At 53.7% G+C, this 25,272-nt stretch overlaps 1 protein-coding gene across 28 annotated transcripts; it reads right to left on the reverse strand.

The window, feature by feature from the left end:
* Positions 1–321: 321 nt before the first annotated feature.
* BRD9 (bromodomain containing 9) lies at positions 322–25,256 on the reverse strand. Of its 28 annotated transcripts, XM_065546059.1 has the most exons (17): positions 25,061–25,256; positions 24,115–24,329; positions 23,625–23,757; positions 22,040–22,100; positions 21,478–21,622; positions 19,834–19,944; positions 19,073–19,248; positions 16,414–16,546; positions 14,787–14,876; positions 14,170–14,245; positions 12,867–12,962; positions 11,429–11,561; positions 8,993–9,104; positions 6,376–6,414; positions 5,351–5,453; positions 1,908–2,075; positions 322–1,049 (listed from the first exon to the last, which is right to left on the reverse strand). In XM_065546059.1, exons 1-17 carry the CDS (start codon positions 25,110–25,112, stop codon positions 949–951), a joined length of 1,944 nt encoding a protein of 647 aa, XP_065402131.1. In that variant the 5' UTR covers positions 25,113–25,256; the 3' UTR covers positions 322–948. The 28 variants fall into 28 exon arrangements, 23 of the variants coding, with proteins under 23 accessions (XP_065402131.1, XP_045249385.2, XP_045249384.2 ...); XR_012413550.1 differs by lacking the exon at positions 14,787–14,876 and having other exon boundaries at positions 12,867–13,096; positions 19,073–19,185; XR_012413549.1 differs by lacking the exon at positions 14,787–14,876 and having other exon boundaries at positions 12,867–13,096; positions 19,073–19,188.
* Positions 25,257–25,272: the final 16 nt, after the last annotated feature.

Raw genomic sequence — 25,272 nt, forward strand, 5'->3', positions numbered from 1 at the left:
CTTCAGAGTCACAAACGCCTCTGCCTGCAGGACGACTGAGCTCCCATCTGTGCCTGGCCTCTGGAAGGTGTGGCTTCTTCACTTTCAAGCTTCCATGGTCACAGAGCAGGGCACCCTGCAGGAGGTGCGCTGGGCGCACAGGCGCACCCGACATCACTGGGCACGACAGCCGGGCCAGAGGACCACCACCAGCTGGCAGGCCACAGCACCCTTGCGTGTGGGGAGCAGTCGGGTGCGCTTTGGCGCTCTGTGTCCTGTGATTGGGAGCTGTGTTTATGGCATTTTGCAAAGACTAATATGAACGGGCACCCAGTAGACACATCCAGTTAGAAAACGTTTTATGGACACGGAACGCTCCACTGTAACGGGCAGGCAGAAGCACTCCTTTCTCAGGCTCATCAAATGAACAGAAAACGGGGGGGCTCTCCTCACCCCAGCCTGGCCCTGCGCTCCCCACTGGCCCAGAAAACGGGGGGCTCTCCTCACCCCAGCCTGGCCCTGCGCTCCCCACTGGCCCCTGCGAGGCCCCTACCACAGCCTGCCTGGGAAACACGAACGATGAGAGGAACACGCAGGACTGATACAGAAGGCGGCCAGACGCACCCATGCCTGTGCCTCCCAAGAGCGACCCCAGGACAGGGGGGCAGACAGAGGTGTCTACACTGGCAGAAACAAGGGCTGGAGCCACACGTGATATTTGGACACAGATTGCACACAGTTCTGCGGCCCGGCCATACACCCTTCACGCATGACTCCACTCCCCTGGGTTCACGGGGCTGTGCAGAGACTCTCTCGCTGACATGATACCACAGACAATTCGTTACCTCCCCAGGGTTGCTTCCCGCATGCCAAAGGGGGAAGATCAAAGTCCTTGTCCGATGACAAAAACTCTACACATGCAAAATAAAACTAAAAAAATGAAACAAAAGAGCTGCAGGTGGTCTAGAGTTAGGTCTTGGTGGAGGCCGCAGGCTCTGGAGACTGAAGAAACTCATAGGGGTCGTGGGTGACATCTGGCTGCTCCCCGACACTCAGGCGAGAAGGGCTTCCTGCAATTTTCAGAACACAGGACTTAACATACAGGACAGACCCACAGCACACGTGGGGCTCCTGGAGCCCAATGTCTGCTTCATGACCCACCGCCAGGGCTCAGGGACTCCCAGGACACAAGGGCACCTCTCACTCCCTGCCAGGGAGGGCTGTGTGTGGAGACCCTGGAGCGAGGGGTCGGCCCTGACCCGGCACACAGCACGGATGCCGCTCCTGAGGGAGAGAAAGCTCCTCGGCCAGCAGTCCCTCAGACCCAGCCCAGACCCCAGGGCAGTTCCTCAAAGTCACACTGGGATATCAGGGGCCTCAGACTTTGACCCACAGCCCTCCAGAGCTTGCTCCATGCACTGTTTAGTTAACACCCTGATCGTAAGGTTAATGGGATCGAAATACTGGTCCTTTTCCAGATGGTTGTAGCTAAACCTCTGCAGCTGAAAAACTGTCAAGATTAACTCTGTCGATGGAGTGATTCAGTGTTTACACGTGAGAACAAACCCCCCACCCACCACCACCAAAACCCCTACAGGACACACGGCCAAGGAAGCCATGCTCTCTCTCCAGCAGAAACACTGGAACCAGGGTCCACAGAGGGCACAGGGTGGACACAACTGGGGACGGAATCTGGCAGAAAGCCTGTAATCCAGCGTGCAGCCAGGCCAGCATCCCAGCTCCTGCTCCGGCTCTGCACCCTGAGGCTGGGACCTGAGGAGTCTGCGGAAACCGACCTCCACAACAGCACAGCTGCCTCTGCAGCCTCCAGCCTTTCCACAACGAAAATGCTGCCCACTACCTTGTCTAGACGTCACATTGACCGTGCTGGGGTCTCTGGGGATGTGGCGTGGGTGGGGGCGTCTCACCCAGGTGGTGCTGGTCCCTCTCGGAGGCGTTGGACAGGGAGCTGAGGTTGGACGACGGCCGAGAGCCGCCGCGCTCTGCCTGTGCTTCGTGCAGGTCCTGCAGGAGCTTGGCTGTCTCATCCAGGTTCAAATGGCTGTCGTCGGGGTCCAGCTCCTTCTTCACCTTCCCTGTATAAACAGGACAAGACCCGACGTCAGCTAAGCTCAGCCGGCCCATCCACCCTAAGGGCAGGAGTGCACTGCCCATCCAGATCTGACCTCTCTGCTCAGGACAATAATTGCTCTGGAAGCTGAGTGGACAAGCTCACGGCAGACACAGAGTCCCCACTGGGGGACTGCCCAGTGCAGCTGTGAGAAAAGGGCGACTGTCCCCCAGACCCCAGAATGGTACATCTGACAGCTTGCACCATGTCATCTGGAAAAGCTGCAAGCACTCAACACCAGCCCGGGAAAGCAGCCACAGGGGCTGTACCCTGCAGAGCCACAAGGACGGGGCTGCCCAAGGCCGTGGGAGCCCATCCCTCGCATCAGTGTGGCCTGAATGTGAGACAAGGAATCAAAGATTATTTGGGGGCCTCAAGATGTAATGACTGCCCTGCTGGGTTTCAGATTTGCAGCCTGCAGCCCCTTTGTTTTAGCTGATTTCTCCCTCTTGGAATGGGTCTATTTACCCAATGCCTGTACCCGATTTGTATCTTGGAATTAACTAACTTGTTTTTGATTTTACAGGCTCACAGGCAGAAGGAACTTGCCTTGTGTCAGATAAGACTTTGGACTCTGGACTTCTGAGTTAATGCTGGAATGAGTTAAGACTTTGGGGCACCGTTGGGAAGGCACGATTGTGTTTTGCAATGTCAGAAAGACAAGAGATTTGAGAAGAGTCAGGGGCAGAATGATCTAGTTTGGCTCTGTACTCCCGCCCACATCTCACGTTGAATTGTAATTCCCAATGTTAGGGGAGGGTCCTGGTGGAAGGATCATGGCGATGGATTTCCCCCTTGCTGTTCTCCGTTCTCACGATAGTGAGTGACTTCTCATGAGATCTGGTTGCACTTCCCCTTTTGCACTCTCTCCTGCTCTGCCATGTGAAGACACGCATGCTTCTCCTTCATCTTCCACCATGACTGTAAGTTTCCTGATGCCTCCCAGCCAGCCTGAGGAACTGTGAGTCAATTAAACCTCTTTTCTTCACCAATGACCAGTCTCAGGTGGTTCTTTACAACAGTGTGAGGACAGACTAACACACCACAGCACTTCAGCACCGAGCTGCTGAAAAGTAGTAATAAGGTCAAAATCTTAAAAGTGCTGAGAAAAATAGCCGCTGTGCAGAAAAGTGCTGTCACAGCAGCCTGGGGCCAGGGTCCCCTGGAAGGCGAGGCCACTCACGGCTGGCGTCTGGGGTCCCCCCACCGCGCTAGGGATTGTTCACAGCTCCAACGACAGGCACAGAGCAGTTTATGCTAAAGCTCACCTTCCCTCTGGGGTCTGGATTTTGGTACCTGCCTGGCAAGGGGGTGCCCTGTGACCAGACCCCAGTGACCCTGGGCACCAAGCCTCTGATGAGCTTCCCTGGTGGGCATTTCACACATGTTCTCACAGCTCACTCCTGGGAATTAAGCACGTCCCATGTGCCTCTGCTGGGAGCAGATCTGGGCCTCACGCTGGATTCCCTTGGACGTCACCCACGCTCTTGTCCCTCTGCTGCTGTTGGCGCCCATCCCCTATAATAAATCATGGCCATAAGTGCCTGAACAGAGCCAGTGGAGACAGGTGGAATGTCACCATGGGAACCAGTGGGACCCATGGATCCAGGCTCCACAAATGCCGCTGGAGGTCAGAACAGCTGGGAGGCGCTGCACAGGCAGCCTTCCAGGTGAGGGCTCAGTCTCCAGGACTACCCCACTGGCTGATGCCAACCGAAAGCCCCAGGCTGTGGTCTGTGCTTCCGACTAACCAGCTACCAAATGGCGTTGCCACAAGTCCTTACTTGAGTTCTATGAATTTGCTAGAGTGACTCACAGAAGTCAGGGAAACATCTGTAAACGAAAAATAAAATGCTAAGCCCCACGGACTGAACGGACTCCCACTCTAGGCTACGGGCACTCCAAAGTCAACCCAGAACATGAGTTCAGGCCATGATGTGAAGCAGGACTGGACCTGCCTCATTATCCCCCTTTTGGAATTCAGGCACAGCTGACCAGCATTAACATGAAAACAGAAATCTTAAGGCTGACAAAGCAGACTCTGTGGTAATAAGACACCACATTCCGATCCAACTCCAGTACAGCATCACGTGATAGATGGCAGGCCCTGAAAGAAACTGAGTATTGTAACTCAAAATATATGTCTTTGACATAGTTTGAAATGGCCCTGCAAAGCTGTCTCTTATGGGGAAAATCTACATTCTGTAGAGAATCTCCTTCCCCTTCCAAGTCTCTTCCTGACCCAGGAGAGATTTAACTAAGAATCTGGTACCTTTCAGGGCCTGATAAGCGACATTTGCCATCTACTCTATTCTTTTTGAAGCCTGCTACCTGAAGGCTTCATCTGTGTGACAAGAACCTTGGCTTCTACAAACCCTTATCTTAAGCACGCACATTTCTTTCTGACTTCAGCTCTTCAGAGCTTAACCCTTTCAGCCAAACGCCAATGAGGAAATCTCTGAATCCACCGATGACCCAAAGTTCCTCACTTCAAGTTGTCCCACCTTTCCAAAACGAACCAATGTAACACCTGACATGTACTGACCGATGTCCTCTGTCTCCCTAAAACACATCAAAACAAGCTGCAGCCCAGCCCTCCTGGGCAAATGTTCTTGAGACTTCCTGGGACCATGTCACAGCCACGGTCTTCATATTTCACTCAGAAATAATCTCTCTAAATACTCTGCAGAATTTGACTCTTCTGTTGAAACACTCGGCTTATTATGCGGGGTGGCACCCAGGATACGGATCAGCCCCAGGTGGGAGCAATGCAAAGGGGGACCCGTGAGAAGGGGCTGCCTTCTTCCCAGGGCCTCCAGGCGTCCAGCACTGAGGAGCAATGCAAAGGGGGACCCGTGGGAAGGGGCTGCCTTCTTCCCAGGGCCTCCAGGCATCCAGCACTGAGGAGGCTCCCAAGGGAACCCCAGCTTTTGGGATTTCATGGAGGTGGTAGGCAACACTGATGAAATCCACAGCCACTGGCGATCGGCCAGACCCCATCCTGAGGTTACCCAGGGGCTGCAACACTACTCATTAGCTTAAAAAAGACACTTAACGCTCAGGAGATTCCAAAGGTTTTAGGAGCTATGGGCCAAAAACCTGGGACAACCACCAAATACTTAACAAAACATTTTCCTTGCATCCTGTCTAGTCAGGAAGGGAGAAGAGGTGGAGGCCAAGTGCTTTCTTTCTCTCTCGCACTTTCACCAGGTCACGGGGGAAGCCCCTGCTACAACTCACCCAGAGAGCTGAGCATGGAGATATCCACAGAGACGTCGGGATACGACTTCAGCGACATGAAATCCAGAACAGAGCCACTGCTGTCTCCTAGGGCGTCCCCAACCTGGGGGGACAGACACGCATCAGGTGCAAATGGAACATCAAACGAAAAACGAAATGTTAGTTAATACTCGCTACTGAAATCACTCTATTTGCTAAACGTGAATCCACCCCTCAGTAAGTGACAAGAACAACCGTGTTCACTGCAGCTGCTGTTCAAGGGACTGTCAGGATTGAGCTCATGACGCAAATCCACATCAAAGGAAAACCTACTCAGACCAACAATGCGAACTAATAATCCTTTACTAACTTTTTGGGGCTCAAGAAATTGGGGAGGGACATTATGCAACAGGAAGACACACGGAATTTAAGGCACTATTTTTCAGGCGCTTCACAGAGCACACCACGTTCCCTTTCCTTTCCCAGCAAGGCGTGTCCTCAGGGCTAGACTACAGCCACACTAACACACACTCTCTCATCAGCTCCCGGCAGCCCGGCCTCTGCCCTCGGACAGATGGTAAGGGGTCTCTCCAGGTTTCCAGGGACCTCAGACCAAAGCCCATGCCTGCTGACTCCCAGAGACATACGCCTGCCAATCGGCAGGCGCAGCAGTCTGGGCTCACAGCACTGCCCTGCTAACACTGGCCCCAAAGCCCACTGTGCTTGGGACACCTGCTACTCACCAAGCAGGTCCCGAGCAGGCCCATCCTGCCCACCCCTTGCAAGGGTGTCCCATGAGGACAGCACCCAGCGGGGCCAACCGCTCTGAAACCACCATTTCTGAATTTGGGAGAACGTACTGCGCTTCACACCACTCACCTCAAGTCATGAAAAGAGCAGGAGAAACACCTGATCTCACTGATCAGAAATGGACTCCGTTTCTAAAGGCCATTGTACACACAGTTCTTCCCACCTCAAAGGCTGGACACAACTTTCCCTACAGGAATCCTAGCATTAGGCTCGCCCTTCCATGTTCAAAAACTCACCTTGGCTTCATCTGGAGGTTTCATGGGAACGTTTCTTCTCTGCAAAGTAAATGAGAAGAGAAACTAGTTTTTCCAGAGCGACTGTATAGAAACGGACAATTCACTGACATTACACACACGTAAAAACGGCTGGTGCACTTCTGCCAATTCTGCTCCCCAGTCACGCCATCGTCATGGATTCAGGCTGGGGGTCCTGCAAGGCTTCTTCATCACCAGCCACTGACCCAACCACGGCCAGCCCACTCCTCAGTGCCAGGACCGTGTGCCCGGGAGAGCACTTCACGGGGTGAGATGGAGAGGAGAGAGAGAGAGGACGCCGACGCTGTTTCAGCAGCCTCGGGTGGCTTCAAACAAAAGAAAAAAGATGTGCCTAGATCCTGTGGGCAGCTTAGGGTAAAAAGGGCCTGGTGGGTTCCACCTGGAACATGGCCAGGTGTCTGAGACCAGCTCGAGTCCTGCAGCGGTGGATTTACCCACGAGCTTCCTGGCCCTCCTTGCTTGGCGCCCTGCAAATACACGTCTCCTTTCTACCACAACAAAACCTCGGCGTGGGTGCCTGGGATTCCTGCACCAGGCACGTGGACCCCAGTTCGCCTGTAACAAGCACAGATGAAACCGTGCGGTCAAGGAACTGACCACTCCTCAGGAGCCACGAGCCAAACGTTCTCAGAGCCTGCGCGGGACAGAGACTCATCTGAACTCCACCCACAGCAGAGACTGCGCTGAAAAGTCAGGGCCCAAGAGCTCGCCAAAGGGCCACTCCTGAGGATTAAGGCCACACGAACCCTAGAATAAGGCTGCCCTGGACCCACCCCAGACAAGCCCGGCATGATCAGGACATCCACAAGTAACAACTGCCAAAATGATCCTCAATATTCTCTGGAAGAGGGCAAGAACCCAGATCAGCCTTGCCCAGCAGACATAACGCGAGCACACACCTCATTCTCAATGCTTTCTTTACCTTTTTTGAGACAGGGTCTTGCTCTATTGCCTGGAGTGCAGAGGTGCCTCCACCTCCCGGCCTCAAGTGATCCTCCCACCTCAGCCCCCTGAGGAGCTGATCACAGGTGCACGCCACTGTACCCAGCTCTTAAAATTCTAGCTGCCACATTAAAATTACTCTTAACATTCAACTAACTAATGCATTTTACTTAGACAAATTTATTGAAAATGTGTTTATTCCAACATGTAGGCCATAAGAAATCGTTACTCATATTTTTACGTTTCTTTCTGTATTAGTTTTTTAAGATCTAGTTTGTAGCTCACACATCACATCTAAATTCAGACTGGCCACATTCCAATTTCCCATCGGCCATGGGAACAGTGCTTTTTTATCAGACAGCGAGGGTCTGGACTGTCCACCAGGCGCGTGCACAAAGGCCCACAGCTCCAAGTGCAGCAAAGTGGCAAAGAGAAACAGAACCAGAAACGGCAGAGGTGACAGAGTCAGTGACTGAGGACTTCAAAAGCATCTGCAATTAATATGATGAACGTTGCTCAAGGATGTAAGGGAAAACATACACATAACACGAGAGAAGAGAAGATACACAAAAGCAGCAAACAGAGCCCCAGCGGTGAGCAGCGAGGGGCAGCATCACCACTGAAAACTGAACTGGGATAACAGGTTCAGGTGTGGCCAGAGAACACGTTAGTGAACTTAGCCCACAGCATCAGCAACTAATCTGCACCTGCCTGGTGCAGCAGCAGTGTCTGTGCCACGTGAGATAACACGAGCTGTCCTCAGCGTGCCACAGTCCAGCAGGAGGAGGAAGAGGCAGTGGTGGAAAATGACATTTGAGTAATGGCTAAAAATCCTCCAAATATGATGAAAACTACAGACAGATCCACGAAACAACAAATACTATGTAGAACACAAAGAACCTGGAAAATACAATGCTGAAAATCACTGATAAAGAAAGACAAAGGTTTAAAAGCTCCTAGAGCACCGGCCAGCACCCTGTCCTGCCTAGGGCCCAGGAGGGAGTAGCCGAGGCTCTGCGAGGCGCACGCTGCCTGCAGCATCTTCTTCCTTTTTTCTTTAAACAGCTTTTTAAAGATGCAAAAGACTTTCCTGGTTTGTGGCCTGTACAAAAGCAGACTGCAGGTCAGATCTGGCCTATGAGCTGCAGTTTGCCAAAAAGACACATCACATGTGGAAAACAAAGATGAGAATGACTTCAGATGCTTTTTTATAGCAAAGATGCAAGTCAAATGTATTTTACAGTAGACGGGAAAAAAGATCATCTAAAATTCCACGCCCAGGGAAAATGAAGGTGAAATAAAGACTCTCAGACAAGCCAATGCTGAGGGTTCACTGTCAGTAAGCCTGAACTACATGAAGTATTCTTTTAAATTCTTCAAGACGAAGGAAAGCGACAGAGATGAGAGATGAAGATGGGAATAGAGAGTTACGAAGTGCGCTGGGAGTGGTGAGCACACAGTCACGGTCTCTGGGGCACGCCCGCCCGTGCAGAGCAGCGCGCAGATCCTGACCAGGAGCCGGCAGCAGAGTCCCTGCGACAGCTCCTCATCCCTGAGAGCCTGGTCAGACCACAAGCTCTTCCCACCAGCAGCACCCCAAGGGTACCTGCCCCTCCCCAGTGCGAGTGCAGCCCACCTGCTTCAGCTGGAAGAGTGTCCTGGAGTGGTCTCCACCTGTGATCTGGTCCAGGAGGTCATCCACCACTTTCTTGCTGTAGCTCCCAGCATCCTTCACAAACTCCTGCAGGCTAGAGGGGCCGCAGGAGAAGCATGCTGAAAGGCAGGCTGTGTGCTCCACGCCAAGCCCTTGCTGCCTGGCCCTCGCGGCGGCCCTGATCACAGAAGCCTGCCGTGCCAGCGTAGCTCCTCAGTCCCTTGTGACCCTCCCAGAGTGGGTATTTTTGGGGGAGTGGCTGATAGTTCTCATTAGATTTTCAAAGTGGTCCATGACCCAAAAAGGTTAAAAAGATCTCTGAGGGGGAGGGGGAGAACAGCATGAATACACACACACACAGCCTAGAAACACGCGTGCTGTGCTATCATTTGTAAAAGCACACTCCTATCTTTCCACTAGTTATGCGTTTAAATACACAAGTGGGTGTGGACGGAAGCACGGTGGCGGGCAGCGTCTGCCGGGGAGGAAGGGGCACGTGGGGCAGGGGTGGGCCGAGACTTCCAAGGCTCTCCTTTTAGCATCATCCTGACTCTTGGCCATATAAATGAAACAGCTTAAAAAGTAAAATATAACACAATTTAAAAAGTAGGCCAGCAACAAAAATGCGTAGTCTTAGAACCAAAGCAACAAGCAAGGGCCTCAGAAGGGCTCCCCAGACTCCAAAGACCTTCGCAGAGAGGAACAGGGACGGCTGCCAGTCAGAAGCTGAACCACGGTCACAGGAGGCAACAAGCAGACTCCACGTCTTTGTTAAAACACCCACAGCCCAGGCCAGGCCAAGCTCAGCACTCGCAGCGTGCTCGGGAAAAGCGCTCGGGGGCAGAGGATCTGGGTGTCTGTGCACCGAGGCTGGCGAGGGACCACACCGCCCACACCAGGCCCTAGAAGATGTGCTTCTGAGTGTCTTCCCTGCAGCCGCAAGGCAGGGGGGTCAGAATGATCTTTCTTCACAGAACATGGAACCTGACGCGTTCTAGGAGCGCACAGCCGGGGAAGGCGGGGGGAGCGCACAGCCGGGGAAGGCGGGGGGAGCGCACAGCCGGGGAAGGCGGGGGGAGCGCACAGCCGGGGAAGGCGGGGGGAGCGCACAGCCGGGGAAGGCGGGGGGTGCGCACAGCCGGGGAAGGCGGGGGGAGCGCACAGCCGGGGAAGGCGGGGGGAGCGCACAGCCGGGGAAGGCGGGGGGTGCGCACAGTCCACTGATGACGCACCACATGGACAACAGATGACTGATGTCCTGAAAGAGCCAGGATCTGTGGACAGGGGAGCCAACTGCGGACAGGATGGCACCAGGGGAGCTGCGGCCTTGGCCCAGGCTGGGCAGAGGCCCCACAGCAGGGGTGAGGTGAGGGCTGGCGGAAGGGCAGGCAGCGACCAACTCTTTAATTTCTGAGTTATGACACCATCGTCTCCTACTAGAATTTCCTCTTCATTTTCCACGTTTACTTCCTTTTTTGACACAAATATCGGGGTCATGTTTTCACTTAAATTTTATGAAGCGCTAACTGGATTATTTATTTTTCAAATGTATTCTGCATTCTTGTTGGAATAAAATGAAGACCTGATGTCAAGATTCCATTTCTTAGAGGCTAGCAAAATTAAGTTGCTTTCCCTATAACAAACTGCCAAAATTTTACAAGAGTGACCCACATTTATTTTGCCACAGAAAACAAAAAATACACATGACAACATTCTATGGAAAAGCAGCTACTACATTTGTGATTTTTGTTATTATACTTTAGTCTGCCACGGCCTGAACTATGTCTCCCACTCAAAGTTTGCAAGTTGAAATCCTGACCCCAGTGCCTCCAAATGTGACTATACTTGAGGCCTTTATGGCCTTCAGAGGTAACTGCAGTGACATGAGGCCATTAGGGTGGCCCTGATCCAATATGACCAGGGTCCTTGCACAACGGTTGGGTCTCCAGGAGAGCTGAGGACACAGGACGGCTCTGGGAAGGCACAGGGAGAAGACAGCCCCTATAGGCCCAGGAGAGAGGGCTCGGGAGGAACCAGCCCTGCCCACACCTTCATGGTAGACAGCAGCCCCCAGGACTGTGACCCCAGTCTTTGGCACTTTGTCACTACAGCCTGAGCTGGCACAGTCACTTAAGAAACACAATTCAAAACCATCCAGTGCGCTGAATACACCCCCAGCCCCTTCACAAGCTACGTCCTGATCACCGCCTTCTTGCAATTCTGAGTTACCCAAATTTCAGGACTGGCCTGTGGCAGACCTGGGTGGGTGACGGAAAGCAACAGGAAGACCTGAGCTGCCATCTGGACGGCCGCGGGATGGCTCTTCCTCCACCCGCACACATGTGGGGCTCTGGATCCCACACCAGGATGCAGCTCAAGCCGCACGGCAGCCAAGGGCTCTGGGGGGCCGACACTTGCCTCAGCGCACACTGCACGCCTGTCTCATCTCCGTAGGCTGAATACAGCAGCTCCATCTCGTCCGACTTCAAGTCACCAAATACTGAATTATTCTGCATCGAAAGCGCAGTAGTGGCACTGGAGAGAAAGGTGACTGGGAGGAAGAGGAGAAAGACAGCATCACTGGGCTCACTGGAAGGACTCGGTGTACAGGCCCCATCCTGCTTCTGCAGGGGCTGAGGGACCGCCTGGCTGGCAGTCAGCACCCCAGTCTCGCCTCACTTGCTCTCCACAAAATTCTCGCTCCTGAGTGTAAGTTTTCCATGTGTTAGTAACCAGCAGGGGTGTAATTCACCCTCGTTTTACTTCTGCAGGCCAAAGACTGCAGGGAAATGAGCTCTCTGCAAAGATGTGAGCTCCACAAGTAAAAGAGCTGCGTGGAGACGTGGGCAGAGGGCACCGTCCGTCAGTGTGGAGGATCCCAACCAACACACACCGCAGGGAGCACGCCTGCCCAGGGCCAGCTCTCTCTGCGGGGCACACGCACCAGCTGTGCTGTGCGGAGTCCCATAGGGCGTGAAGCAGCACCCCTGGCGTCTCCCCACCAGATGCCAGCAGCGCGCCCCACCCCACCGGGACCATTAACACGTCTCCGGACGCTGCCAAACGCCCCCAGGGACAGAAGTGCTGCGGTTGACAACTGTGTTAGAGGATGAGAACGAGGAGTGTGTCAAACACAACGAAAAAAGTATCAACAACCATGAGCCCCAAAAGGAAGCGGGGAGCAGGGGCTGATGAACGCAAGTGGTCAAGGCGAGAGGATCCTTCCCTGTGGAGGGACCGGGTCCTTTAACAGGAGACCCAGACCAGGCAGAATTCCAGCACCTGGAGCTGGAGGAAAGAACATTCTAGAAAGAAGGAAGCTCTTGGGCCAAGGCCATGGTTTGAGGGAGCTGTCCCATTAGCAGATGGTGTGAGTGGCTGAAGGAGAAAGGGCCGGCAGGAACAGCGTCCACGCAGCTGTCTGCACAGAAGGGACCCAGCAGAGACGGAGAAGTGGAAGGTGGGGCCGTACGGGAGGTCCCAGCAGCAGCACAGCCAGGAGACAGCCGTGCAGATGGAGAACAGAACACACAGGCCAGACCCGAGGCCCAGGGGCCACACATTCTGATCCCCGAAAGGATGTTCAGTAAACGCGACAGGGACAGAAACACAAGGACGGCACAGCACTGACCAAGGTGAAGTCCAGTGATGCAACCAAGGTGCCCGCTGTGTGTGTCCCCAGCAAACCATCCAACACAAGTTTTGTTCCTGTCACTGTAACTGATCTCAATCCTACCCATGTGAAAATAGGAATCCAGGCAAGTGAGGAAACCCTGAAGCAGGCATCAGCAGTATTTGCCATCACTCCCCTAAACCCCTGCTCCAGCCGGCTCCTGGGACAGGACTATGGATTTACCTTTGTTTCTTCTCTCATCTTTGAAGCCCAGCGTGGTGAAGCCTGGGAGCAGCTTACTGGAGAGCGAGCTCAAGTCCACCGGGTGGGTCTCCTCCTCTGCAACACGGACATGGCGGGCCGTGAGCGGCAGGCGTGACCCCAACGTGGTGCCCCATGCAGTGCCACGAGCCCTTTCTTCCACATCACAGTGGATTTGATTGGTGGGAGTGGAGGGATTTTAGAATGATCACCTGAAAATGAATTTGCAAAAGCCAACTACCATTCTCAAAACTAACTGCATTTCAATTTCATTTCTTTATCACCCCAAAGTCAACACAATAAAAAATATCGCATCTTAGGCCACCACACCAGCAATACCTTGAGAACATTTTCAAATAGATCACTCAACAACTCCAAGAAGAAATCTTGTCCTATGTGCTCTAACAGCGAAATGGTGGCGTGTGCAACCGGAACGCACGAATCTGACAGCACGTCTGCCACGCTCAAGTCACCATCCACACACCATTCGTGGCATCAGAGCAGGAGTTCCTCAGTTCCCAACCGGTACCTCGGTCTCAACACTCTCTTAAGCTAAATATGGATCAACAGTCTATCCTCTTTATGAAAATAAACTGGAGATTAAATAGATCAGCCAGTTTATATTCTTCACACACTGGCATGTTGGAGCGGGTGAAAGACCACCAGCAGGCATGCGAGTGAGACTGAGGGAAGCGGAAAATCTAAAGGCAACCCTTGCCGGGCTGCGTGTTCCTCGTGTGAGCCTGTGCGTGGTTTCAAACTCAAGTGCGTCACACTTTTATTCAAAGGACAAGCCTCTTCATTACTTCCAGGCCAAGAAAGCGCCCCTGATGGGCTGGACAGGCCTAGTGTGCGCCATCCTTCAACACTGTCCTGGACATGATCATGTAACAGCTCTTTTTTTCCTAAGACTGCTTTCCAGATTCAAGCAGCAAGGTGGGCCGGCACTCTGGTCTGAAGACAAAGCTCGGGGTGTGAACCCTTCCTGATGCTAGTGAGGTTCGGCCTTAAAGGCCTCTTGCCAGCTTTTCAGGAATGAGGCTCGAGTCCCCCTGCTCCCAAGGAGCCCTGACCGAGGTCTGACCAGCACCCCAGCCCTGCGAGACAGCCGTCCATGCCTCTACTCGGAGCACGTGTCACGTCGGGGTGTGCGCAGGGACGGGAAGCCGGGCAGCTTCTCATGCTGCCCCCTGGCCAATGGCTCGGCTTTTCATCACAGAACATGAATGGAGGCCCGAAAAACAGTGTACAGACAGCAGAAAGCCAGCCCCGAGCGGGCACCCACCATCAGCGTCCGGCTCGGCCGTGTTGACCACGCTGTAGAGCAGGCTCCCGTCCCCGTTCCTCTTCAGATAGCCCATCTGGAAGGAAGCACTGCCTGAGCGTCTGTCCCTCAGGAGGGGCAGCGCAGCTCAAATGAAACGAAGGCCAGCAAGCAGGGCTTAATGGGGGTAAAACCAAGTGTGTCCAAGAACAAACACCAGAGGGCCCCACACGGTATTCCCTGGAATTTGACTCACCGGCAACAGCAGAGTACACACAGGCACGAGGAGAACTCTTAGGCTCCCCATGGCCCTGCTAAAGGGGGAACAGCTGAAACAAAAACCTTCACCCACAAGCATTTAAAATTGCTCAGGAGCCTTGACATGGAATGGTCGGCAGGTCAGCATGGCACTGCCCTGACGGCAGGCAGCTCCGGCTCTCAAGCATGTGCGGTACTGGTTTTCATTTAAAAACCCGCCACCCCCACCCCAGTTCTGTGTACAGGCCATCAGGAGGATCCAGGCAGAGGAGGCACTGGTGTGTGCAGATGTGGGGGTCAAGGGGGAAGACAGCTGTCACGCAGGGGTTGGCTGGGCTCCAGTGCAAGGGTCACGTCCATGCTGTGGGCAGGGCAGCCACCTGGCCTGAAAGGAGCCAGATGTTTGTGTGGGGGCAGCTTCCCACCGCCGATCCAGGCAAAGTATCAGAGCCCACAGGGTGGCCAGGGCCCTGGGGGAGAGGTGGAAGATCAGGTACAATGGGACACGGATTTGATACACAGATTAGGGAGTCAGGTCCTCAGGGTGCAGATACAAAACTGAAAGGGAAGAAATGGGGTGGACCCACAGTGCAGGATGGAACTGGAAGTTTCACTGTAAAAAGTTTTCAACACATGTAAACACAGGTGCCAACAGAATCCATCTGCACAGTGTTCACATATGTGGTGCAGACACGTGTACAGGCATTTCCCAACTCTATCTGCAGAGAGGGCTTCACCCAGCACCCAGGTCTTGGCTTCTAAACAAGGCTCTCTAGTAAAGAAACCAGGGCTCCTTGGAGAATGTGGCAATTCCAGGGCTGAAGCACAGAGTGCAGAACAAGGCTGTCCAAAAGAACTACAGTGCAAGCCACACAGACCACAATCTCCAACAGGCAAGCCATGCAAACAATTTCCCAACATGAGCCACACAAACCATAACTTCCCAACACAAGCCACGCAGACCACAGCAACTTTTCAACACGCGTGCCACATAAACCACAACCTCCCAACACACAAGCCACGCAGACTGCAACCTCCCGACACACGAGCCACGCATACCACAAGCTCCTGACACACGAGCCACGCAGACCACAACCTCTCAACACGCGAGCCACGCAGACCACAACCTCCCAGCAAACGAGCCACACAGACCACAACCTCCCAACACGCGAGCCACGCAGACCACAACCTCCCAGCAAACGAGCCACGCAGACCACTGCAACTTCCCACCAGGCGCAGGCAAACAGAAGCAGACACCTCTGAAATGCCCCCACTTCAGCATTCTTTACATCCCACCCCATGTGCATTTTAAAGACTCACTATGAAAAAAAACCATAGTTCAAGTTAACGTTTTCTACGGACTACATGTTGAAACAAAACGTTGGATATAGAGGTGAAATAAAACCTGCCGGGATTAATGTCACCTGCATTGCTCTACTTCTCTTATCAGGGCTAGTAGGAAGCCTGAGACTGCAGACAGCCTGTGCTGTTTCCATTGGAGACACTGGGTCTAGAACGTCTCCTGCCAGAAAGGAGAGTGCAGTCAGCTGAGTGGGCTCCACCACCACACAGACCACCTGTGGCAGGAGCCACGGGAACAGGGTCGGTGGCCTATCATGGACCATCTGTGGATCCAACACCAGTCCCCGCTGGAATAACATGAGGCGGTGCCTCACGTCAACACCCAGTGACAGAGACATAGAAGTCAGCATTCACTCCAAGAGAAAGGATGAGCCTGCAGCAGGGCCTCCATCAAGGAAATGAGGTCAGTGACCACGAGGCCTCCATGATGCGTGAAACACCAGCAGCGGCCCTGCCAGAGGCACCCGGACTCCAACTGAAGAGACCAGCCTTGTGTGTGTCTGACCCAGGCCTCCCGTCGGGTCCCCACGCTGACCTCTGGATCCCGGTGGCTGTGCTGGATCACACAGCACCAACCCAGAGGGAGAGGCACACGGAGAGTCGGGGGCCACGCAGCACCCTCTCTCTGTGGCCAGAGAGCACTACCTTGCCGCCTGGGAGGAACCGGTTGATCCTGTCCCGAGCCTCGTCAGCCGCGTGCTCCACCAGCGCCAGCACGTGCTCCTCTGCGGTACTGTCCGTCAAGCTGCAGGCGTTCCCTTCAGGCTCAAACATGCAGCTGTGAGGTGGGGACAACCAAGTCACCTGGAGGCAGCGTCCCCACTGCGCACCTGCGCCCCACGCACTGGCACCTAACCCAGCCTCTGTGACCTCAGACACAGAGCTGGCAGAGCGTACCTATCTCCTTTCAGGTCTCAAAGCATCCCTTTCACCCTAACCAAGCAACAAAATGAGACACTTGTATTAAAATACAGAGTAAGTGTAAGCCAACTAGACAGACTCCCTGTTTTCCAACGCGGTGAAAACTCAGTTAAAGTGCAGTCACTTTAACAACAAAAGCAACAAAATAACAGATGCACGCACTGGTTAGTCCTTAAAGCCCTCATCAGAAAAGCGACTGGAAAAGCGCCCGTGACTACGTGACTACGCAGGGCTCACAGCAAGGCCTGCAGGATGGGTGGGGCCGCTCGCCTGAGGTCTGATGCTGCTGGGCTGGATGGACAGCAGCCCCCTCTGCTGTGGCCGCTGGGTGGCAAGAAAAACACACAAGGACGTCAGCAAGTGGCCCCAGGTTCCACCTGAAGCAGTTCTCAAACAGCTGAGGGGCGCAGGCTGCAGCACCCAAGGAGTGTGGAAGGTTCTAGAAGCAAGCGAGTAGGCTCCTTTCCACCCTGGGCACTTGCCTGGGTGTGGGTCTGAATGGCCTAGGGACAGGTGCAGACTGAGGGCAAGCCCTGCCCATGACAGCGGCCCTGGCCTTGCCTGACCTACAGCGCCAACCTGGCAACCCGACACAGGAGTCAGAGCCCCATGAGCTCCGTGGGAGGGCTCCACTCAGGCAGCTGCGTGAGCCCATCGCCGATGCACACTCTGCGACACCAGGTGAAGGTAAGGGCCAGAGCTCGGCACGCTCTGCCAACTGCAGACTGACAGCTGGGGATCCATCTAACGGGCCTGGATGCCACAGGCAAGGGTGGGGCCACAGCACCAGAAATACCCAAACTCAACCTGGGGCGGGTCCGCCAGGACACGACCCCCCACGGCCGAGCATGCTGGCGGACACCAGCTTCAATTCCCCCTCAATGCTCAGCCACCATGAGGCGGCAAAGGGCGGCCATGAATCCCTAACCCTGAAGGCCAGCAGCACACTCGAGTTGGGGGCTGAGGTCAGACACAGCCACCAGCCAACCATGCAGCGAGTGTTCGCATGGCAGCAGCGTGGGAAACACACTGCACGTGGGGAGACCACCTGAGGAGACTGTTGGCCGTTGCCAGGCAACACGCTCTGGCCGCAGAGCACCCTCCGTCTCCTCAGCCAAGGCTGCAGGACCTGAGGGGCTGGTCTCAAGACGGCTCTCCCTTTTGACTGTTGGAGGGAGCTGCTCAGAGCAGAAGCACCGAGCCCAGCACTGCTGCTGCCCCACCTGTTAAATCCACGCGAGTCCCACATACACTGTCAGAAGGAAACAAACAACGGAGGGCCATGACCATCAGAATGGCCTCAAGGACATTCAGCACCAACTCCAGACGGTCCCTGACTTTCCACAAGACGGCACAAAAGCAGTACGCTTCAGTAGAAACCATCCTTCAAACCTGATCTGTCCCAGGCTGGCAACAGGCCACCGTCCTCTCAGGACAATGGGAAGTCAGCGAGCCACAGTGCTGTCAGACACACGGCCACGAGGACGGATGTCCCGAGACCGCACTCCCTGAGGCCTGCATTCAGCAAGTGACATGTGACGAAGCAGGGTCTGTGCCAGGCGCCTCTGCCCACTGCAGGCTATGGTAAGTGCTCTCGGAGCCTCTAAGGCCCCTGGAGATACTCTAGCTTTCTTTGGTCCTATCAGGCGGCCACCTCAGGCAGGTGGAGGAGCATCTACAGGAATGACATGCGACGGACTTTGACAGATCTCAATGCTCAGCCACTGTGAGACAGAGAGGCCCCATGAAAACCACTGTGGGGTTTAGAGAAAAAGGAAGAAGGTTCCCTGATGGACCACCCAAGTCAGCTGCTCCCTGTGGGAGGGAGCAGAGCTACAGGGAGCTGCGGCCTGCAGTCGTCACCTGCTTCCCCTGCAGCATCCACACCTTCCTGACCACCGGGCTGCACCTGCTCCACTCCAGCATCCACACAGACACGGAAGTGAGCAGTTCTGGGGTGGGCGTCTGCCCCATGGCAAGAAAGAAGCCCCCTGCCAATGCTGGCTGCCCAAAGTGGGCCTGCTTGTGTGGCACAGTCTGGGACAAGGGCACAGCCTTGGCTGCCAGCCGGTGGTGTGCAGGAGAGGGAGGGGCCGGTGATCTTAACAAACGGCGTGTGGAGACAGAGACCACCAGTCAGTAGCAGACAGGGGCAGCGGTGAGAGGACGGGCTAGGGTACCACACCTGGGTCAGAGTGCATGTGGCCGGTGGGCGGGAGGGGCCGTCTGACCACACTCCTCCTGCTAGAATAAGCCCCTCCAAGGATGTCTAAGTGACATGACATCCGTTCTCCCACTCACTCTCTCTCCCCCACAAAGCACCTGCTTTCCTGGTTGTGGTGCTCAACTCCAAAAGCAAACGCGGTTTCCACACAGCCTTTACCTGATCACTTCTCTACTCGGCTTTTTGGATTTCTTGGCAGTTTCTACTTGTACGGGTACAACTTCAGGGACAGGTTCCTCAACAGCTGTATCCTCATTGCCCAGAAGAGCTGCCTGCTGAGAAAAATCCATGTCCTGCATAAACGACATGCTGCGCTTCAAAGCTAACAGCCGCTCCTAGAATCAGAAAGGACAGAGCAGCAGGGATTTACCTCTCCCTCACAGCCAGGGCGCCGTGACGATGGGATGGGATGGGGATGGTCACAGCCTCACCTAGCCTAAGAGCTAACTTTCGACGCGGAGCAGAGGGAGGTGGTTGCGGGGGCTGGACCCACTGCCAGAGTGCGGCAGGCACCGCGCCTCCCCTTTACCTTCACCTACGTGGGACGCATGCAGCCTGGCTCACGGCACAGATCTGGGAAGCCACTCAGGATGGCCAAGGAAGACAAGGATGTCCCATCTGGATTCAGTGAGGTAGCCACGCAAAACAAGCCCGCAATGCTGGCTGCCATCCAGCAAGACTGACACCCAGGCTTAAGAACAAGAGATGCGGAACTTTCCACCAACCCTAAATGAGACGTCACAACTAGGTCATGAGCAGAGAGGGCGGCCGGGGACATCTACCCTAAAGCAAAGGGGGCAACACCATGAGGGTGGCGGGTGGATGGAGCATGTGTTCACTGTGAGGCTCCCCTCGGGCACAAGCGACGGGGGGCAGAGCCCCTGCTTTCCGTAGCTCGCTGCTGCCACTGAGTTTCTTACTTTGCTCATCATCTTAAAGCCTGCGTGAAGTATCTTCTTCGCCAACTTGTAGTACACGGTATCTGGCCTATTGTATGTCATTGCATTATCACACATCAGTTTGAAATCTGCCTGAAAAGAACACAGGAAAGACTTACCAAGTTTGAAATGCCACAGACAACAGCAAAGCCCTAGATGACTGTCAAGAGACCAAAAGGAAAAAGCTACAATTGAGTAGGAAACAATTCAACTGGGCTCTCTGTTCTAAAAATAATGTTTAAGAACTTAGAGAAATTTTCTTAGTTGCACGTCGGTCTTGCATGAAAAATGTTACAATGAAGAGTTGGCCAAGCCTGTAACTTCTAAGCATCACATACAAACTCCGTGCGAGGAAAAAGGAGCATTTACTGCGCTTCCTGCATTTCTCCAGAACAGAAATAGGAACAAGAAGCAACAATCCGATTCTTTCAAGTCAAAGTCGAGAGATAAAGGCAAGCAAGGGGCACAGTGATATCCTCTATCTCTAGAATTTCTCCACAGAATAGAATTTAAAATTCTGTCACCAAATAGTTCCCTCAAACTATCAGAAAAAGACTTTGCCCCTCAAAAGGAGAGCCTTATTTTGTAATTTATGGCAAAAATACGGAAATATCAGTATTTTATTATCATAATCAGTTTCCTCAGCACAGGCCTCTCACAGGTGAGTACCAACGTCAGGCTGGAGCATGGCCCTACAGGCCGGCCACCCTAACTGAGAATGTGCCATCTGGACCCTCCCCAAGCCCCGGTTCTGGAGCCAGCGTCCCCAGGGCCTGGCCTGAGGCCATGGAGCCCACCGCAAGACTCTACTGCGGACACTCCATGGAGTGAGTGCTGCTCCCCTTCTCACTTTGTTGCTAGGAATGGCCAGACTGGGGCCCAGAGCAGGGAATACCGAGGGCTTTAGCGCATGGAGTGCTCTGAACATCTGCCCTAAGGCGCTGCCTGATCCTCTCATCAAGTTTCCTTTTCTCCCACTCTCCTTTAAGTCTGTTCTGTTGTGTTTCTGGGAGTCAGCAAACCCTTCAGTAAATGTAAAATAAATGAAAATAGAAAAGTCAAGCTTTCCCAAGCGGAATGGAACCTAAGAGAGAAACCTAATGCCTTTCTAAACTACACTAATGCCAATTTATCAAGCATCTATTTTACTTTCTTCCCCTGGGTTGCAAAAACAATGCGTAGTTGCTGATTCTCATAGTCAGTAGCAAGAAACAGAGTTAAGAGCAAAGTACTCAGGAGACAAAAAAACTTACTATGCTAAAAAGACTACCTGCTCAATCAGTATAAGACAAAATCAAGAATTAAAAATAAGCATGTTTTAAAAAATGTCTAGTCTCAAACTGTGCCACACCGGACACCTCATTGCTTGAAACATGTCCTATTTACGCCAGTGCAGTAACATAGAAAAGAAACAGCCTGCAACCTGGCCTAGTTTCTAGACCAAAGCACAAAGAAAATGTTTATGACCAATCATTTCCTTAATGCTGTGTCTGTAAATAACACCCAAACACAGAAACACCTGTGAAAGCTCAAAAACTAGAAATGACCTACGTTGAATGAAGTCTTCACGAGACATAAATACACAGAACTATGCCACAATTACTTCGGGCAATGAAAGTAACTTACCTTAAATTCCGTAACTGATTTGTATTCATTAGCTACAATTTTGTCTTTCATGGTGCCAAAATCCATGGGATGTTTTATTATCATTGAATATCCGGGAGCAATTGCATCCGTGACAGGAAAAGCAAAAAATCCATGGGGATCCTTTCTGAAAGCAAAGATATCTTAAAGTGGAAAAATCTAGATTTCTAAATGATACAAAATCTTCTACAATCCAAAAATTGGATACAAGTGACCGAATTTTGTTTCTTAAAAATAAAAAAATTACCAGGGTTTTTTAATTTGTGATAAGTATTTCACACATAATAAAAATTTCCCCCAAAGCATCCTGGCGGCTCAGTGTCCCAGCTCTAGCCTTGACTTCCCTCACCCTATTCTGACTTCAGAGTGAGCCACTACCGAGTCCATGAGCTCCTCCTGCCCACCCCGAAGTGGAGTGGGAGTCACCAAGAGAAGGTGCAGGGTCTGTTTCACAGCTGACAGGGCTGGGGTGGGGAACAAGGCCTCAGAAAAGATGACACCACACACCCCCAGACACAGGCTCTTCAGAAACGCCCAGGTTTACCTCTGGAGCTGGCGGAGGAAGTGTTCCAGGAGTTGCTGAATAGGTGTGCTCTCATTTTCGGCTGACAATTTAAGGAAAAAAAAAAATTGAATACAAAGACTTTGGTATCCCTTCATTAGAGAGCTCCAAGTTCACAGTATCTGTCTGTATGGTGTCTCACAGCATTTTAAGCTCCAGCAAGAACTAGGGATATAAAGATACACCCAACTCAGCCTTGGCTCCCACAGAGCTCAGCTGGGTGGGAAAGGGCACCCCCTCCCCGCAGCAGGAGTCATAAAAACGCCTTATAATAACCGGTAGCCCTGACATCAACAATGTGCGGTGATCACTTATCAATGTTTTCGGCTCATACCACTGCTCTAGACAAGGAATGAAGGACGGAACAAGGGCTCTGGACATAAGGGTTGATCCTATATTCACCGATTATTATTTCACTTGAGGTCCCTTAAAATTCAACAAAAAGTAAATAAATAAATGGCTGGTGTGGTGGTGCATGCCTGTAGTCCCAAGAGGCTGAGGTGGGAGGATCGCTTGAGCCCAGGGTTATCTGAGCCCAGGAGTGAATCACGACACTGCACTCCAGCCTAGGGGACACAGCAAGACCACGTTTCAAAAATAAATTAAAAAAAGAAAGTGCCTGAAGAGCCAAATGACCACAGAAGCTCAGAAGACCACTAGCTTTCCAGAACTTTCCTTCAGTGGAGCCAGCAGGGCTCAGATGGTTTCTGATGGCCTGAATGATTGCAGCACTAGCCTCCTCACTCCCTGATGTCCCATGTCCCAAAGCCCAGCTGTCTAAGTTTCCCTATAATCCAGGAACCACTAGATGCTGAGAGGTGCCAGGAAGAGACACCCCTTGTCTTAAGAACAAACGCCTCATCACTGTGAGTTGTGCACAGGAAGGCTGGGGACAAGGAGAACCCAGAGGGCAAGTCCTTGTCAGCTGGAAATTCCAGCCCAAAGCCATCCTTGGCAGACGGTGCCCATGACAGAAATTCTACTGAAGGCCTTCAGCTTCCTTTGTCTCAGCCTATGGTCACTTTCAGCAACTTCAGACCCATCATTTGGGGTTTCAGGTCCCCTCTTCCCAAGAGGAATTACCTGCGTTTTCACTGACATGCATCTCTCTCACCAGTCTGACCTATGTGGGGCTACTCTTCTGATGCTATTCTCTTTGGGTGCTAAGTGCAGACAAAACCAAACTTATAGACCCAGGGCTGGCAAACTTTTTACATAAGGGCCAGACAAAAAATAGTCCAGGCTTTGTGGGTCACATATGATTGCTCTCTGCAGACATGCCTTTTTTTTTTAACGAATCCTTGAAAAACATATAAACCATCCTTAGGTAACAATAAGTTACAAAACAAAACTTAACGGCACCAGTGGTAACTGGCCAAGCCTTGCTCTAGACATTCAGAGACACTGGAGGAAACCTCAGATCCAGAGGACACCCGGGATGAGGCCCTGGAAATACCAGCTCTCCTCCCTCCCATGCTTCTCCCCAAAGCAAGAGGACACGGTGCCGACCCTCATTTACAATGACGAGCTGTGAATACCAGGAGAGTCTCTAAAGGTCCACCCTTGCCTGGCTGTGTCCGGCACGCTCGGACTGGCCGATCTGGGGGCGGCTCCACCTCCACCTTCTTCCCAGGATCAAAGTCGTCAGCCTCTCCCTCCGTGTCACAGTGCTCCCTCTCTCGCTTCCGCTTCTTCTCTTCCTGGGCGGCAGAGTCAAGGGAGTGAGAAGGGAACGAGTAGGTGGGATCCAGACACGTCTGCCCAATCCCCTCGCAGTTCTCAGGGGAGGGACAGAGCGAAGGGAAACCCCCTCCGAGACCCTCCTCAAGCCGGGCTCCCTCCTCACGGAGACCCTCGCAGGGTCCGCTGAGGAACAGCACACCCAGGATCCTGGAACTGAGTCTGCTGGCCTCAGCGGTTTGCGTTTTGCTACCAACGGAACACCCCTCCCCTCCTCCAGCCACGCAGGCGCACTCTGCCTGGGTCCTGTGACCCGGCTCCCCATGGGGTCCTCGTGGGGGGCGTCCGGGCCAACGCCGCTGCCGCTGCTCCTTTACCTTTCGCTTCCTCCTTTCCTCATCGTCCAGATGCTTCTCTTTCTCGGATTTCTTCTTCTTCTTCTTTTTCTTTTCTTTGTGCCTCTCTCGCTCATGGTCTGACCTGTCATCATAGTAACTGGAGTCGTGGCCGGATCCTGAGAGTTCAGTCACTTCACTTCCTCCGACTTTGAGGACTAGCTTCAGGGGCTTCTCCAGGGGCTTGTCGGCATAATCTGCACAGACACAGACTGAGTTCCACCCGCGTGCTCAGGTGCAAACGCCACGCAGCCAGGTGAGACATGAAGGTGCTAAGAGGTAAAGGCCGCCCTGAGGAGTACAGCGGGGCTGCCAACCACCAGGGAAAGACGGAAGGGAAGACCACAGTGGCGGCATGTCACTGCCTCCTTGTTCTCCCTTTCCCTCCACAGGGAGCTTCAGGTCCCTTTCAAGTCACGGTGTCCTCACCAGAGGAGGCCCTGTGGGATGTTCACATCACTCGTTCAAGAAGATGGATTAAGAGGGAACTGGAACCCCGGAGCCCGATCTCCCTCCTAGAAACCCCCAGCACTGCGGTTCACCCTCGCCTGACTTCCTGCAGGCGCCCGTGCTGCCCGCTGACACCCATGGAGCTGCTGCGGGAGTAAGGGAGAGGGAGGGAAAGGCGGGAGAAAGGGCAGCCTAGCTTCTCCCTTAGCTCCACACAAAAGCCAGCACAGACGCTTCCCTGGTCTCCAGGACCGGGGTGAGTGGGCTTGCAGCCTCGAGCCCAGAACCCTCTACCAGGACCCCTCGCGCGTGCCCGGTTCCCTGCCCGAAATCTCAGGACCACCTCCCGCGTGCCCGGAACCCCTCCCCGGTGGCCGGGACCTCGCCCGGTGCCCAGGACCCCCGTCCGCGTGCCCGGAACTCCTCCCCCGAGCCCGGGACCCCGCCCGCCGCGCGTCACAAAGCGCCGCCGCCTCACCCTCGTAGGACGAGCGCCACTCGGCCTTGTGCTTCTTGTGCTTCTTGCCCATAGCAGCGCCGGCGGCAGGCCCGGAGCGGGGGCCGGGAGCAGCGGGAACCCGGCCGGACAGTAGCCGCCACCGCCCCCTGGCCCTGGTTGGCCGCCCGCGCTCACTGCGCCGAGGTTGCCGAGCCCGCGGGGCCGCGCCGGAAGCAGGGCGGGGCGGGGCC

This window comes from Macaca fascicularis, chromosome 6, assembly GCF_037993035.2.
Source record: "Macaca fascicularis isolate 582-1 chromosome 6, T2T-MFA8v1.1".
NCBI classification, from domain to species: Eukaryota; Metazoa; Chordata; class Mammalia; order Primates; family Cercopithecidae; genus Macaca; species Macaca fascicularis.